Source organism: Oncorhynchus clarkii, chromosome 7 (genome assembly GCF_045791955.1).
Source record: "Oncorhynchus clarkii lewisi isolate Uvic-CL-2024 chromosome 7, UVic_Ocla_1.0, whole genome shotgun sequence".
NCBI lineage: Eukaryota > Metazoa > Chordata > Actinopteri > Salmoniformes > Salmonidae > Oncorhynchus > Oncorhynchus clarkii.
Window position 1 is genome coordinate 7544764 of NC_092153.1, and position 16453 is coordinate 7561216.

At 43.2% G+C, this 16453-nt stretch overlaps 2 protein-coding genes across 5 annotated transcripts; one reads left to right on the forward strand and one right to left on the reverse strand.

Annotated features, from left to right (window-relative positions):
* The first annotated feature begins 535 nt into the window (after window positions 1-535).
* LOC139412819 (DDB1- and CUL4-associated factor 6-like) lies at window positions 536-10315 on the forward strand. 4 transcript variants are annotated; one of them, XM_071159548.1, is made up of 15 exons: window positions 536-872; window positions 1175-1236; window positions 1343-1435; window positions 1578-1763; window positions 2311-2424; window positions 2658-2793; window positions 3314-3519; window positions 4154-4244; window positions 4553-5063; window positions 5183-5224; window positions 5443-5605; window positions 5806-5962; window positions 8497-8585; window positions 8910-9018; window positions 9180-10315. In XM_071159548.1, exons 1-15 carry the CDS (start codon window positions 782-784, stop codon window positions 9206-9208), a joined length of 2079 nt encoding a protein of 692 aa, XP_071015649.1. In that variant the 5' UTR covers window positions 536-781; the 3' UTR covers window positions 9209-10315. The 4 variants fall into 4 exon arrangements, with proteins under 4 accessions (XP_071015649.1, XP_071015648.1, XP_071015650.1 ...); XM_071159547.1 differs by having other exon boundaries at window positions 542-872; window positions 4151-4244; XM_071159549.1 differs by having other exon boundaries at window positions 542-872; window positions 4151-4244; window positions 5467-5605.
* A 1504-nt stretch (window positions 10316-11819) lies between these two features.
* On the reverse strand, window positions 11820-16228 carry LOC139414069 (thiamine transporter 1-like). Its single transcript, XM_071161949.1, has 6 exons — window positions 16050-16228; window positions 14947-15510; window positions 14344-14590; window positions 13949-14141; window positions 12888-13029; window positions 11820-12761 (listed from the first exon to the last, which is right to left on the reverse strand). Exons 1-6 carry the CDS (start codon window positions 16170-16172, stop codon window positions 12570-12572), a joined length of 1461 nt encoding a protein of 486 aa, XP_071018050.1. The 5' UTR covers window positions 16173-16228; the 3' UTR covers window positions 11820-12569.
* Window positions 16229-16453: the final 225 nt, after the last annotated feature.

Sequence of the window (16453 nt, forward strand, 5' to 3'; positions counted from 1 at the left end):
CAGTAAGCCTATCCTACTTCACTTTCCAAGAATTACACACGTGATTGGAAATGGTACAATGTAAAAAATGAACTGAAGCCAGACACTGACTATTGGACACACTTTCAAATGACACGAACCACATTATCAGCTGACACAATGGATTTAACACAGGTAGGAGGATGCGGTTTTGTCTGATGAAACTAGAATCTATAGTTATTATTATAATATTATAATAAGGTTATTATATAAATACTGTGGCACTTTGAGATTGTTTTTCAACGAAAAGCACTTTATAAATTCAATGTATTATGATTATTATTATTATCTAGGCACTAATGTATACCATAATAATTTGTCATTGACCAAAACTAACACATACTTACACAGGCTAATTCACAGGCCGATCACCACAAAGAGTTCAATAATATATTTAGGGCTCAAGAAGTAGGGGGCTCAAAACAGGGAGGGACATGGAGTTTGGGGGGGAGGCTAATCTGGGCCTGCGCAGTGCTCACGCTCGCTGGCCACATACCATCAGCACGACCTTCTTCACGAGAGACCAACGTGAAACCTTTCAGTGTTCTATAGATTTGTTCATCCGAGAAAGTCTGCCAGCCAGACGACGATACCAAATATAAACAATTGTAGCGACTGAACTCCAGAAGCGACTGAAGTCCAGAAAAATAATATTTTGTAGCCTAAATTTTAAGACACCATGACTTAAACTTTTTCCGTGGAGATATTTCAGTAATACTTGCATAAAGTGTGTTGTTTGTGAGGCGGACAGTGTTTCGACACCATGCCCTGTACCAACAATCTCATTTGGGATATTAGGAAACGCACCATCGGTTCCAACAAAATAAACAACTTTACAAGGAGTAACTACTTAGGTGAGACAAACGTTTTCATTAAATATGTTATGTACAAATGATCTATATACTACTTTATTGTCATTGTACTGTATGTGTCAGTGTGTTAGTAACATGTTTTACAACAGCCTACTGCCTTGCGCTAGGAATTGATCTAAGACACACTGTTCTTTTATTAGCAGTGTTTTATATCAATTCATACTTTACAAAGACTACTTATTGTATTTAAACATTTGTGTTGGCTAAAATAATAATTTTGTGAAAGGGACTACCTTATGGGATACCTAAAACTGTTCTTACGTTATCATAATGATTTCCTGTAGGAAGAGAAGAGTTTGTTCAAAGGCTGAAACTTGAAGCCACTCTTGATGTACATGAGGGCTCTGTAAGTACCAACATGCCTTACAGAAGTGATTAACAGTGTAAGTGCAGTGTGACAATTGCATGATATCATCCAGTGTTTTTCAAGCTGTTATTGTTTTTCATGACAGGTCAATACGATATGCTGGAACGACACAGGAGAATACATCTTATCTGGATCAGACGATGACAAACTGGTCATCACGAACCCATATAGCCGGAAAGTAAGAAGCATCATATTTGTGCCAAAACATTGTTTATGATCGAGGCACCGTACAGCACATGCTTCAACCTGTTGACGCAGAAGAGACAGAGAGACAATATATGTGCCAATATAAAGCCCCCCGCTATTTTTCCACTCTCCAGGTCAAGGCATCCATTACATCATGGCATCGATCCAATATCTTCAGTGCCAAGTTCCTGCCCCAAACCAACGACAGGATGATCGTGTCTGCAGCAGCCGACGGCAAGATCTTCCTCACCAACGTAGAGAGGGGTTCCAACATGGACCCTGTGTTGCAGTACCACTGTCATAACGGTGCCGCCTACGAGGTGAGGGGGGCGGGGGCGTCTGTGTTATCCAGCATTTCAATCTTATCGCCATCGGAGTGTAATTCAATAAAGAAAGTTGATTAATATATCCAATCTATCACATCTCCATCACATTTACCTCAACGTCTGTTATTGCTGTGAAAGGTAGGAATGGTATGTGGACCATAAATACATCCTTGGTGTGTTGCTGCAGTGAAAGTCATCTATTCTAAAGCCCCCTGTCTATCAGTAGACAGGAATTCTAATTCTGTTCGACGGCCCAATCAGAGCAGGTTCTGGATCTATTCTAAAGCCCCCTGTCTATCAGTAGACAGGAATTCTAATTATGTTCGATGGCCCAATCAGAGCAGGTTCTGGATCTATTCTAAAGCCCCCTGTCTATCAGTAGACAGGAATTCTAATTCTGTTCGACGGCCCAATCAGAGCAGGTTCTGGATCTATTCTAAAGCCCCCTGTCTATCAGTAGACAGGAATTCTAATTCTGTTCGACGGCCCAATCAGAGCAGGTTCTGGATCTATTCTAAAACCTGTCTATTTCTATTGGTAGATATTGACGGTACCTAGTGACCCTCATTCTTTCCTGTCCTGTGGAGAGGATGGAACAATCCGGTGGTTTGATGTCCGAGTTTCTCCTGGCTGCTGGCAAACTAACTGTAAAAAGGTAGGTTTGCGTTATGATAGTACAGCTAAACTCTATTACAGGCAAATGAACATTTCTTATGTAACTATGATGTTATTACTACAGTTTTATTGTGTAGTTACATATGTATAAAGGCAACTTGTTTTTACTAACGACTTTTCGCCACCATGTTTACCAGCAGTTTTACCTACTACTCAAACAACCGATGTCAGAGTTCCCTTAATGAAGATATCGTGAACTTTCTTATTTACCAGGACATCCTGATTGACTGTCGGCGAGCAGTAACATCCATAGCCATATCCCCTGTGGAATCCTTCTATCTGGCTACTGGCTGCTCTGACAGCTCAGTCCGTATCTATGACAGGAGAATGCTGGGTACCATAGCAACAGGTAAGCACAACCTCAACGGCGGCTACAGGTAGCCTAGCGTTTAGAGCGTTTGGCCAATAACAGAAAGGTTTCTAGTTTGAATCCAGAGCCGATAAGATAAAACATTTGTTGACATGGCCTTGAGCAAGGTACTTAACCCTAATAGCTCCAGGGTCACTGTTGATAATGGCAGTCCCTGGCTGTGACCACTCTGAGGGTGTCTCAGGGGGACTTGGGATATGCTAAAAACACATTTCCAATTCGCACGTGTAGAATGTTCATGTGTGAAACAGGACAAATATAATCAAGCACCGACCAGATAATAATAATATTTATTATTAACTCAAGGCAATCAGATAACTAAAAATGAACTAATAATTCTATCAATGTCAGTAGTCTTGAAGGAATCCCACTACCACAGTACATAACATAGTTAATCACTGTTTGATTGTCTTTGGGCTCAGTGGTGAGAATAACATTTTCTTCTGAAGGTCTGTATGGAAAATAATAATTTCCTATATACATCTCATCCACTCTGCAGGTTTCCAGACAGGAAGCGGGGTGGCAGGAATGTGTGCGAGGTTTGTACCGAGGCACCTGCTCAACAAGTCATGTCGCGTAACCTCATTGGCCTACAGTAGGGACGGCAGGGAGGTGCTAGCCAGCTATGCCTCAGACTATCTCTACCTGTTTGACCCTAAAGATGACAAGGGACGCGAGCTGAAGGGACCGTCACAGGATAATAAGGTGAGAACATTCCTCTCACTTACTGTGTATCACAGTACGAAAGACTGGATTCAAGTTTACACAACATCTGTGCGCTCACACCAGTTTCTGGAAGCTTCTACCACATGACATGCTGTGTGTGTGTGTGTGTGTGTGTGTGTGTGTTGACAAGAGGGGGTGATGTGTTGTCCCATCTCTGGGCTATTTTTGCCTCACCAATAGATAACGGTCTGCTGTCTGAATCTGTTCTGGGAAAGGCATTTGAGCTGTGTTCTCACACACACAGCTGCTGAACACATAAGCCAGAGGGCTTCTGGGTAATCTGCTGGGTGAGGCAGCATATTTTGTACAGAACTCGATACATACAACACCAGGTAACGTCACCGTTCCTGTACAAACACCACGGAACTAGTGTAACCTATGTGCACTAAGATAAACCTCCCTGTCCCCCTCCTTCTTGTGTATGAGACACCTGGTATCGCCTGCCAGAGCCTAAGACACCTGGCAGTGAGGGCTGGGAATGTGAGCCCCCAGTGGAGGGAAGAGGAGGGGAGTGGGGGGTCTCAGCCATAGGGAAAGGGCGGTTATTTTGGTCAGGCCTGTGCCCGTGCTCTGCTGTGACTGGTGAAATGTCACTGTGTTTCTCTCCTAGCAGAAGGAGACTCAGCAGAAGCGTCTGCGTCTGAGAGGAGACTGGTCAGACACTGGACCCCTGTCACGGCCAGAGAGCGAGAGGGAGAGGGACGGTAAGAGAAGCTCCTCGCCCCACTAAGTCCCCACTCACCTAAACACACAGCTGACACAACACGTGTGCTATCGATGACAGAAGTGCACTCTCACTTGGTCCTATTGCTCCCAGGTGGTGCAGTGGTCTAAGAGAAGAATTTGTTCTTAACTGACTTGCCTAGTTAAATAAAGGTTACATTAAAATATATATATTGCATAGATTAACACAATACAATTATACATAAGCATGATATTATTAGATGATGTAAACTTTCACATCACTGTCTATGAGTAATATGATGGGTTTTGAACCCTCTTCCTCCTGTAGGAGAGTCCAGGCCTGGAGTGTCTCTGATGCAGAGGATGTCAGACATGTTGTCACGCTGGTTTGAGGACGCCAGCGAGGCCCAGAACAACAGAGGAGCCCGTCCACAGCCACGACCCAGGGTAGACCCTGCAGCAGCTCCACAAGGTAGTGGGCTTCACCAGGAGGCTGTGGTGCTAGGGAATCCAGCCCCGTCTCAACCAACATCAACAGCCAGCTTCTCCTCCTCCATGGAGAGCCCGAGGAGCCGTAGGAGTGGCATGGGGACAGGAAGTCTCCAACCATCTCCTGGGGAACCAGTCCTGAGTCTAACATACAGCGACCAGGGCACCACCAGCAGCACCATCCAACTGGACTTCTCCAGCGGTGGCGCCAGCGACCAGGGGGAACCCCCGCGGATCAGGAGCCCAGAGCAGGTGTCCGACACCAGGCAGATCTCATCCCTCAGCCAGTCGGAGGTGGAGGGCGTGGGAGAGGAGCCCACACCACAGCCCCCTGGGGAATGGATGCAAAGGTATGGTACTATGATTGCATTGACTGAAGCATAGCTGGTCTACACAGTTAATCATTGAACTACTACAGTCATGTCTGGCTGTTAAAGTGGATGTCTTGTTCCCTTCCTTCCTTCCATAGATTTAATTTGAGAGGATCAGAATTAGGGGAAAGAGTACTCAGGTAATTATTTGCCATGGCAACAACAACTAAGAATGAGTTCTTCTTCACTAACAATAGATGTGTCAGATCAGTAGCTTAAATAACGTTGATAGAACAGTTGGAACTAGCATGCTGATGTTGGGCGTTTCCCCGTTGCTCAGTGCATTCAATCAAACCTGCGGTACAGAAGTTACACTTCTCACGTGGCTTGACTTTGATTGGATTTAATGACTCTACAGACATGTTGTATATCCTTCCGAAAGGCGCTCTGCTGCTGCGCGGATCCAGGAGATTTTTCGGCGGCGGAAAGAGAAGAAGGAGTTGGCGGATTGCGAGACCCGCCGTATCGGGACGCAATCAGTAGAAAAGGTCTACAAGGGCCACCGTAATTCCAGGACTATGGTACAGTACAGTAGAACAGTACTGAGGATTAAGACAAGCTTGAAGTCATGATTTAGTCCACCAGAGGGGGACCTTGGGCAATATGTGGTGATAACGGCTTCAACTTCTTGTCAGCTATATTTAACATGCAGTGCTTTAGGTATTGCGAAGTAGCTATGTGGAATACTCATTTAAGCTTTTGTTGTTGTTGTTGTTTATAGACCAATCAGTGTTGTTTCTGGGGTGACCAGTTTGTGCTGAGCGGCTCAGACTGTGGTCATATCTTCATCTGGGACAGAGAGACAGGGGAACACCTAATGCTGCTGGAGGCAGACCAGCATGTTATCAACTGTCTGCAGCCACACCCCTACGAACCACGTGAGTTCACTGCTTCTGACAGTCTCACACTGAAGGTGGTTTTAGTGAACACCCAGTCTGGCTCTTACAAGTCAAAGGCTTGAAGGCTGTGACTTTACAGGTACGGTGCATTCAGAAAGTATTCAGACCTCTTCACCTTTTCCACATTTTGTTACTTTACAGTCTTATTCTAAAATGGATTCAATTAGTTTTTTTCGTTGTCAATCTACACACAGTACCCCATTTTTTGGGGAGGCAAATATATATAATAATAAAAAAAAACAGAAATATCACATTTACATAAGTATTCAGACCCTTTACTCAGTACTTTGTTGAAGCACCTTTGGCAATGATTACAGCCTCGAGGCTTCTTGGGAATGACGCTACAAGCTTGGCACACCTGTATTTGAGGAGTTTCTCCCATTCTTCTCTGCTGATCCTCTCAAGCTCTGTCAGGTTGGATGGGGAGCATTGCTGTACAGCTATTTTCAGGTCTCTTCAGAGATGTTCTATCGGGTTCGAGTCCTGGCTCTGACTGGGACACTCAAAGACATTCAGAGACTTGTCCCAAAGCCACTCCTGCGTTGTTCTGGCTGTGTGCTTAGGGTCGTTGTCCTGTTGGAAGGTGAACATTCTTCCCAGTCTGAGGTCCTGAGCTCTGGAGTAGGTTTTCATCAAGGATCTCTCTGTACTTTGCTCCGTTCATCTTTGCCTCGATCCTTACTAGTCTCCCAGTCCCTGGTGCTGAAAAACATCTCCACAGCATGATGTAGCCACCACCATGCTTCACCGTAGGGATGGTATTGGCCAGGTGATGAGCGGTGCCTAGTTTCCTCCAGACGTGACGCTTTACATTCAGGCCAAAGAGTTCAATCTTGGTTTCATCAGACCAGAGAATCTTGTTTCTCATGGTCTGAGAGTCTTTAGGTGCCTTTTGGCAAACTCCAAGTGGGCTGTCATGTGCCTTTTACTGAGGAGTGGCTTCCGTCTGCCACTCTACCATAAAGGTCTGATTGGTGGAATTCTGCAGAGATGGTTGTTTTTCTGGAAGGTTCTCCCATCTCCACAGAGGATTCTTGGTCACCTCCCTGATCAAGTCCCTTCTCCCCCGATTGCTCAGTTTGGTCGGGCGGCCAGCTCTAGGAAGAGTCTTGGTTGTTCCAAACTTCTTCCATTTAAGAATGATGGAGGCCACTGTGTTCTTGGGGACCTTCAATGCTGCAGAAATGTTTTGGTACCCTTCCCCAGTTCTGTGCCTCGACACAATCCTGTCTCAGAGCTCTACAGACAATTCCTTCAACCTCATGGCTTGGTTTTTTTCTCTGACATGCACTGTCAACCATGGGACTTTATATAGACAGGTGTGTGCCTTTCCAAATCATGTCCAATCAATTGACCACAGGTGGAATCCAATGAAGTTGTAGAAACATCTGAAGGATGATCAATGGAAACAGGATGCATAGCAAAGGGACTCACAGCAAAGGCTCTGAATACTTATGTAAATAAGATATTTCTTTTTTTTATTTGTAATACATTTGCAAACATTTATAATTGAATTCATTTATTTTGCCAGCAGCATACCACCACTGCTGGCTTGCTTCTGAAGCTAAGCAGGGTTGGTCCTGGTCAGTTCCTGGATGGGAGACCAGATGCTGCTGGAAGTGGTGTTGGAGGGCCAGTAGGAGGCACTCTTTCCTCCGGTCTAAAAAAAATGTCCCAATTCCCCATGGCAGTGATTGGGGACACTGCCCTGTGTACTGTCCTGACTCTGAGGTCATTAAAGATCCCATGGCACTTATTGTAAGACTCGGGGTGTTAACCCTGGTGCCCTGGCTAAATTCCAATCTGGCCCTCAAACCATCACGGTAACCTAATAATGCCCAGTTTACAATTGGCTCATTCATCTCCCTCCTCTCCCCTGTAACTATTCCCCAGGTCGTTGCTGCAAATGAGAACGTGTTATCAGTCAACTTACCTGGTAAAATAACAGATATATACAATTTTAGAATAAGGCTGTAACGGAACAAAATGTGGAAAAAGTGAAGGGGTCTGAATACTTTCCGAATACACTGTAACTGCCAAAATAAGCAATTAATATCCCATCATGCTTAGGATGATGTATAAATATGCTGGGCAGGCCATCATTTTGGGCCAACCTGGCTATGCCCCTGTAGGATGACAATGCCCCCATCCACAGGGCACGAGAGGTCACTGAATGGTTAGATGAGCATGAAAACGATGTAAAACATATGCCATGGCCGTCTCAGTCACCAGATCTCAATCCAATTGAACACTATTGGAGATTCTGGCGCGGCGCTTGAGACTGCGTTTTCCACCACCATCAACAAAACGCCAAATGATGGAATTTCTTTTGAAAGAATGGTGTCGCATCCCTCCAATAGAATTCCAGACACTTGTAGAATCTATGCCAAGGTGCTTTGAAGCTGTTCTGGCTTGTTGTGACACAACGCCCCATTAAGACACTTTATGTTGGAGTTTCCTTTATTTTGGCAGTTACCCGTTTATTCATTTGTTCATTTTTCTGTTCATTCCAGTGTTAGCCACATCAGGGATAGATTCCAACATCAAGATCTGGTCACCGATGGAGGAATCCCCATCATTCAACAGAGTACTCGCTGAAGAGGTGTGACATTATAAAAACATTCATGTCACAGGAGGTTGGTGGCACCTTAATTGGGGAGGATGGGCTCGTGGTAATGGCTGGAGTGGAGTAGGTGGAACGGTATAAAATACTGCAAACACATGGTTACTATGTGTTTGATGCCATTCCAGTCGCTCCGTTCCAGCCATTATTAGGAGCCGTCCTCCCCTCAGCAGCCTCCACTGATTTGTGTGCTTTACAATCAAAAAGGTGTAAGGAGGACAGAAAGGCTCTCATCATAGTGACATTGATGAAGCCATTGGAACCTCTGATCTCCTGATACCTGGTGCTCTGTGTGTCCTGTAGGTGACCTTCCGTAATGAACTGATGCTGGAGGAGACCAGGAACACCATCACTGTACCTGCCTCATTCATGCTGAGGATGCTGGCCCAACTCAACCACTCCATCACAGCAGGTGAGCGCTACACACATCCCCACACAATCTTCCAACCCGGCATCCCTAGTGATAACCCGTGATACAGAATGGCTATGGAGTCTATCTTAAGTGGTTATAACATGTGTTATAACAGCAGTCACTGACTGGTAACATCGGTCATCTCTTTCTTTCGTCTACAGAGTCTGAGGACAATGAGGAAGACGAGTAGCCCTATCCATAGCTTCCATACTGGACTGTTGAATGTGTGAAGTAGAAACTACATATTATCTCATTGGATTCACTTTGTGGCCATTATAGTGGTAATGTTACCATAGGGACTGGAGTATTGGACCTCACCTAGTGTAGGTTATAAAACACTAGAAGAGGTTGTGTTGATTTTATAAATATAGTTTATATTCAGATGTAGATCAAGGAATGTTTCTACCTATTTATATATGTTGTTCAGGTGTCCAGCCTCTCCGTCTGGCTGGGAGAAGTGTTCTCTAGATGGTATCTCCTTATTCAGCCTCTCCGTCTGGCTGGGAGAAGTGTTCTCTAGATGGTATCTCCTTATTCAGCCTCTCCGTCTGACTGGGAGAAGTGTTCTCTAGATGGTATCTCCTTATTCAGCCTCTCCGTCTGGCTGTGAGAAGTGTTCTCTAGATGGTATCTCGTTATTCAGCCTCTCCGTCTGGCTGGGAGAAGTGTTCTCTAGATGGTATCTCGTTATTCAGCCTCTCCGTCTGGCTGGGAGAAGTGTTCTCTAGATGGTATCTCCTTATTCAGCCTCTCCGTCTGGCTGGGAGAAGTGTTCTCTAGATGGTATCTCCTTATTCAGCCTCTCCGTCTGGCTGGGAGAAATGTTCTCTAGATGGTATCTCCTTATTCAGCCTCTCCGTCTGGCTGGGAGAAGTGTTCTCTAGATGGTATCTCCTTATTCAGCCTCTCCGTCTGGCTGGGAGAAGTGTTCTCTAGATGGTATCTCCTTATTCAGCCTCTCCGTCTGGCTGGGAGAAGTGTTCTCTAGATGGTATCTCCTTATTCAGCCTCTCCGTCTGGCTGGGAGAAGTGTTCTCTAGATGGTATCTCCTTATTCTCTTCTGTACTTTGTGAACCTCAGGCCTTTTTGTGACAAGTCACATTTCATCTTACTTTGTGGCTTTTCCTGATACTCTGCAACGACAGCTTCAGTTCTGACTGTTGTCAATGTGCTTGTTTACCAAAGAGAATGTGTTTAATTTAAGAATTTAGGAATGTTTAAAAAACAAACAAATAAATCAAATATATTTGCTTGAAATAAATCACCCGGTTCTTCCTTCTGAAATGGCTAATTGAACGTTAATAAGGAAGCACTTTGTTACAGTATGAATGAATAGGTAGTTACAGTATGAATGACTAGGTAGTTACAGTATGACTGACTAGGTAGTTACAGTATGAATGAATAGGTAGTTACAGTATGAATGACTAGGTAGTTACAGTATGAATGACTAGGTAGTTACAGTATGAATGACTAGGTAGTTACAGTATGAATGAATAGGTAGTTACAGTATGAATGACTAGGTAGTTACAGTATGAATGACTAGGTAGTTACAGTATGAATGAATAGGTAGTTACAGTATGAATGACTAGGTAGTTACAGTATGAATGAATAGGTAGTTACAGTATGAATGACTAGGTAGTTACAGTATGAATGACTAGGTAGTTACAGTATGAATGAATAGGTAGTTACAGTATGAATGACTAGGTAGTTACAGTATGAATGAATAGGTAGTTACAGTATGAATGACTAGGTAGTTACAGTATGAATGACTAGGTAGTTACAGTATGAATGAATAGGTAGTTACAGTATGAATGACTAGGTAGTTACAGTATGAATGACTAGGTAGTTACAGTATGAATGTCTATGTAGTTACAGTATGAATGACTAGGTAGTTACAGTATGAATGACTAGGTAGTTACAGTATGAATGACTAGGTAGTTACAGTATGAATGACTAGGTAGTTACAGTATGAATGTCTATGTAGTTACAGTATGAATGACTAGGTAGTTACAGTATGAATGACTAGGTAGTTACAGTATGAATGACTAGGTAGTTACAGTATTAATTACTAGGTAGTTACAGCATTAATTACTAGGTAGTTACAGTACTAATTACAAAGACATGGTAATTGCAATGAAAATATTAAATGTGAATAAAAATCCAGTATCTGGATTAGAAGCTACATTTTTACATTTATGTAACCAGAATAAAAGCATCAGGTTGCTTCAAACTCTCAACACTTGAGTTGTTTTAAATACATACTGATATTATGATGCATGCTGGGCGACGTGAGCACAAATGTTTGTATTCAGAAAGAAGAAACAAATGTCCCACATTTGTAAACATTTTATACTACAAAACTATTGGTTTATTGAAAAACATTACACATAAGAACAAAAACAGGGAAGACTGAAGAGAGAATGTAGTGAGAATGTAGTGACTGTGAAGTCAAAATGAACATATTGTAAAAATATAAAATAAACATGAATTGATCCGTAAAACGCCTACTATAAATATATGTTACCAACATGACTGAAGATGACAAGGTTCTCATTATGACTGAAGAAAACAGAACGAGGCTAATCTTTTGACTATTTTAGGGGATGCTCTTGTAACAGAGGCAGCACGTTGTGTAACCGGTAAGTTAGAACATGTACTGTAGGTGCTTTTGGTCTTTCAGTGACCACCAGACAACACTGAATCATCTCTCAGTACATAATCATCCCCTTCAGTCATCTGCTACAGCGCTCAGCCTTTCAACTACTGGGATTTGTACCGATAGTAAAAGAAGAAACTAATTTGTATTAATACAGTTTAGTTGAACCACTTCAGTAGTAGACCTACATACAAGGTCAGTGAATATAATACAATAATATACTGTAAATATGGCCTCCAACTCCATGTCAATCACTTACATATGCTTTTCATTTTGGACCCATGAATGTATGGTTAACACGTAGTAGCTAGATATTAGATGGCCATATTTATCTTAAGACACTTGACAATCTATTGCTGATCAATGAAATCTTTGCGACATTTGATTTGATGCTTGTGGGTACATTTTATAAAAAGCTATTCTTGCAATAATTGAACTCTAACAATTCATAACATATTTCTAGCAGTTCAGAATGTAACATGTATTGTTTATTCATTGACTGCCTTTGGTAGTTAAGACAGGGATTTAAAGTGTGAAAATCAGATAGCAGGCCGACGACCATTATGCAACATACACCACAAACAAAGCTTGAGTGACAAAATAATTGGAAATCACAAACAAAGCCTAAATATAGGCAAACTACACATTTTCATTAAACCCATAAGGCTATCATAGAAACATTAAAATGTTATACTCTGCAAGTGTTTTTAGGCCTGCACCCAATCCATGAACCATGTGCTTGAGCAAGCGAAAGCGTACAACACACTTGCATGGTGTGATGACCCCGGTTGGGGTCAATTCCATTTCAAATCATCCTGAATTGTTTAAGTGGAATTGGGTCCAACACTGGTCCTGACGTGTTCCTCTTTGTAGTACTGCACCATAAACAGGTAGTCATGTCCCTGTGATCTGCTGCAGCTCGTTGAGGGGAGGAGAGTCTCTGCTAAGGCAGTCTGACTCAGTCTCTCCACTATCAGTCTGAGGCTGGGCCGCTGGCTGGGATCTTCTCCTCAACATCAGCTTGTACAGCCCGGCCATGAGGAAGATCACTGCGATCACAGCGAAGTAGCTGGCGTATATGAGAAACTGAGACGGAGAGAGAGAAAATATTTATCAAGCTTCATCAGTGTTGTAACAGTAATACGACTCTTTAAAAACAAAACATATTTTACATCCAAACATCATGGATAGTATTGTCTTTAGACAAGTTACCTGAGGGAAAATGTCCAGGCCCAGCCCGACAGAGTCCACTACAACAACAGTAAGCAGAGTCTGAAGCAGCAAGGCAATGAAAGTGTTCACTCCAAACACTAAGGCATATCGCTGCATACTCAGGTTGGCAGCAATCTGAAACCTGGTGGAGCACAAACGATTGTCTTTAGAAATAGAATTTAAAACATAAGTGGAGTTTGAATACACAGTAGAAAGATGAAACTGAATACACATTTAAGATATGTCATAGGTAGACAGCTAGCTACAGTAGAAGCCTACAGCAATGATACAATTGAGTCAAAACATTACTAACAAACTTTAAGTCCCTGGACATCATATGGTTTTCAGGGGATGTCTGTCCTAATCACGTAGCGATGGTTATATCATGTACTGTAGGTCAGGATGTCTGTCTGTCCTAATCACGTAGCGATGGTTATATCATGTACTGTAGGTCAGGATGTCTGTCTGTCCTAATCACATAGCGATGGTTATATCATGTACTGTAGGTCAGGATGTCTGTCCTAATCACGTAACGATGGTTATATCATGTACTGTAGGTCAGGGTGTCTGTCCTAATCACGTAGTGATGGTTATATCATGTACTGTAGGTCAGGGTGTCTGTCTGTCCTAATCACATAGCGATGGTTATATCATGTACTGTAGGTCAGGATGTCTGTCCTAATCACGTAGCGATGGTTATATCATGTACTGTAGGTCAGGATGTCTGTCTGTCCTAATCACGTAGCAATGGTTATATCATGTACTGTAGGTCAGGGTCTGTCCTAATCACGTAGCGATGGTTATATCATGTACTGTAGGTCAGGATGTCTGTCTGTCCTACTCACGTAGCGATGGTTATATCATGTACTGTAGGTCAGGATGTCTGTCCTAATCACGTAGCGATGGTTATATCATGTACTGTAGGTCAGGATGTCTGTCTGTCCTAATCACGTAGCGATGGTTATATCATGTACTGTAGGTCAGGATGTCTGTCTGTCCTAATCACGTAGCGATGGTTATATCATGTACTGTAGGTCAGGATGTCTGTCTGTCCTACTCACGTAGCGATGGTTATCAGCAGCATGTAGGTGGCTCTGAAGACCACATAGGAGGTGTAGCACACCCAGATGTTCCTGATGGTGTCCATGAGGTACACAGCCACAGCCATGACCACTGAGAAGATGCAGAGAGCCAGCTCTCCCCAGACTGCCCAGGAGACCTTGATGGAGCCCACCCCGAAGGCTGCTAACGCACCTAAGCATAGACACCAGGGGCGTGATCAGTCAGCAGACAAACAGAACATGCATTGAAATTAAAATGTGCATTCTTATTTGATTAGATTCTGCTTCCAGGCTGACTTGGAAGTATGGTAACGCAAGACTATTCTGTAATCAGTTCAAGTAGTATCTTCTCAGGTTCTAACTCATCTGAAACGGTACTTCATCATCAACTTTACCTAACAAGGTGGAGACTGTCTCCACGTATCCATTGTAGATCTCAAACTCCTGGGAAGGCAGGACTTTCTCCCACAGGGCCTGAACATAGTTGACCAACTGGAAGTAGCCACACGTAGAGAGGGCCCACCACACCGACCAAGCCAGGAGGGCAGGGCATGAGTAGCACTGCAGGAAGTCTTCCCATAGGATCCTTAACACGTCCACTAAGCCACTGCTAGCTCCACCCCCATCACTGGCCGTCACGACCTGAGTGAAGAAAATTGTACACAGAGTTGAGTAAGAACTTGCGTAAGAATCAACGGACTCAAATGCTCTGAAAAAAAAACTGCTTCCTGAAAGTGAGTGATGAAGCAAGGTTTAAGTTCAAAGTCTTTTTTGTAAATGCTCTAGTATTACAGCATTCAATGGTGTCAATCTAGTGTCTTTCAATTTGGGACAGCAGAGTTGCATGACATCAATTAATAAACAACAATGAATGGTTTTAACTCACAGAGCTACAACATGGTTCAACAACAACATTACTCAGTCTTTCAAAGAGGCCATAGTGACCTGTCTTACCAATAACAATAAAAACATCACACACCAAAAAAAAAGAGGCTCACCATGGTGACCTCATCAATCTTCAGAGGTACTTTGCTCTCAGGGTCCTCTGCTTCATCCATGGGAACCCTGCTGTTCTGATGCACCGGCTTCTCCCCCTCTGTCCCCTGGCGCTTATGGAAGAACAAGCTCTTGCTGGGCATGGGCAAAAACCAGGGCGCCACGAAGGCCAAGACGGCCGACACCAATGTGATAATACAGAGGTAGAGCAGTGGGATCTGAGCCACAGACACTAGCAGCTGCCCAGCCAGCGAGCCAGCAGCGGAGCCCAGTAACGTAATACTACGACAGTAACCAGTGACTCTCTGGTACTGGGCCGGCTCCACCACACTGTAGATGTAAGAGTAGTAGGCTATGTCTGTGGCAGTGGCGAGGCCAAAGAACAACTCCAGAAGCTGCATGGCCAGCACGCCCTGGGCCTTCACTAGCATAAAGTAGGTCACTACCAAGCTCACCGCCTGCAGGATCAGCACAGGCTTGTAACACAGGTAGTCCGTGGCTAGGAAGACTGGGAAGAGTAGCACGAGGTAGGAATAGGTCCATATTGGGTAGATTTCATTTACAAGCTGTGGACAGAGGATATGTAGACAAAGTCAGCCATGTTATTGTAATTCACTTCTAAGGACAAAAAAGATAAACGCTTCCAATGGACGAAAATGTGATGTAAGGCTAATATTCAAGGTTGCTGAGCCAGTTTAGCTCTTACAAAGCAATAAGTAACCTCCATATTAGTTAACTAGGCTACCTTTCTTCATTGGTGCCACAAAGGAAAAGCAATTATTTTCGGATTTGAGATCTTTTTTTTTCAAAGGATTTGAGACCACATGAGCTAGTGGTCCTATTAAGAAAATATTTCAAGGATTGTAGTCAAACTGGATTAGCACGAGGACACAGAAACAATGTTAGTAAAATAAAGTTACAGAAGAGCCAACGGTTCTCTTGGTTGTAACGTTATATTGATGATAAAGAAATGTAAAAAAAAAAAATACCATTGCATGATTGCATTAACGTTACAAATATTCACATTATTTTGTAGGATTAGCTGGCTAAATGTAGTTGCTTTTTGCACAACGAACAAGAAGCTAATGCTCGTCCTTCCACTTACCTCTGTTTCAGTAAGGTTTTTATCAGGTCCCATCAAAAACGCAGTTAAGAAAGGCTCAGAAGGTCGGAGATTAGAGAAGAATCCATAAACACAAAGTAAGATCGTGGGATATAGTTGAGACATGTCAACCCAAAAAAGCACACCATAACATGACCTCCACGCACCACTGTCGCTAGATTTGATCTGACAGCAATATGGAAAACCAAGTGAAAATATTGTGCGTCGCAGTAAAATGACGACAGAACCTTCGGCCAATTAAATGAGAGCCAAGAGGGGGTTCGTCTAAGGCAACAAAATAAGTGTATTTTAAAAAATGAGGCACACACGCTGGTATACTTACCAAAGTTATTACATTTTATGAATCCGATTCTGGCCATTATTATTGATGTTTATATTGATGTGTA

What these genes read in the sequence shown, in the direction of transcription:
- LOC139412819 (XM_071159547.1), top strand. Translation starts at nt 782, where the DNA reads ATGCCCTGTACCAACAATCTCATTTGGGATATTAGGAAACGCACCATC. An exon ending in TACAAGGAGTAACTACTTAG is followed by an intron (nt 873 to 1,174) that starts GTGAGACAAACG and finishes GATTTCCTGTAG; the next exon opens with GAAGAGAAGAGTTTGTTCAA. An exon ending in ACAGAGTACTCGCTGAAGAG is followed by an intron (nt 8,586 to 8,909) that starts GTGTGACATTAT and finishes TGTGTCCTGTAG; the next exon opens with GTGACCTTCCGTAATGAACT.
- LOC139414069 (XM_071161949.1), bottom strand. Translation starts at nt 16,172, where the DNA reads ATGTCTCAACTATATCCCACGATCTTACTTTGTGTTTATGGATTCTTC. An exon ending in AGATTGATGAGGTCACCATG is followed by an intron (nt 14,591 to 14,946) that starts GTGAGCCTCTTT and finishes TTCTTCACTCAG; the next exon opens with GTCGTGACGGCCAGTGATGG. An exon ending in GCCTGGACATTTTCCCTCAG is followed by an intron (nt 12,762 to 12,887) that starts GTAACTTGTCTA and finishes TCTCCGTCTCAG; the next exon opens with TTTCTCATATACGCCAGCTA.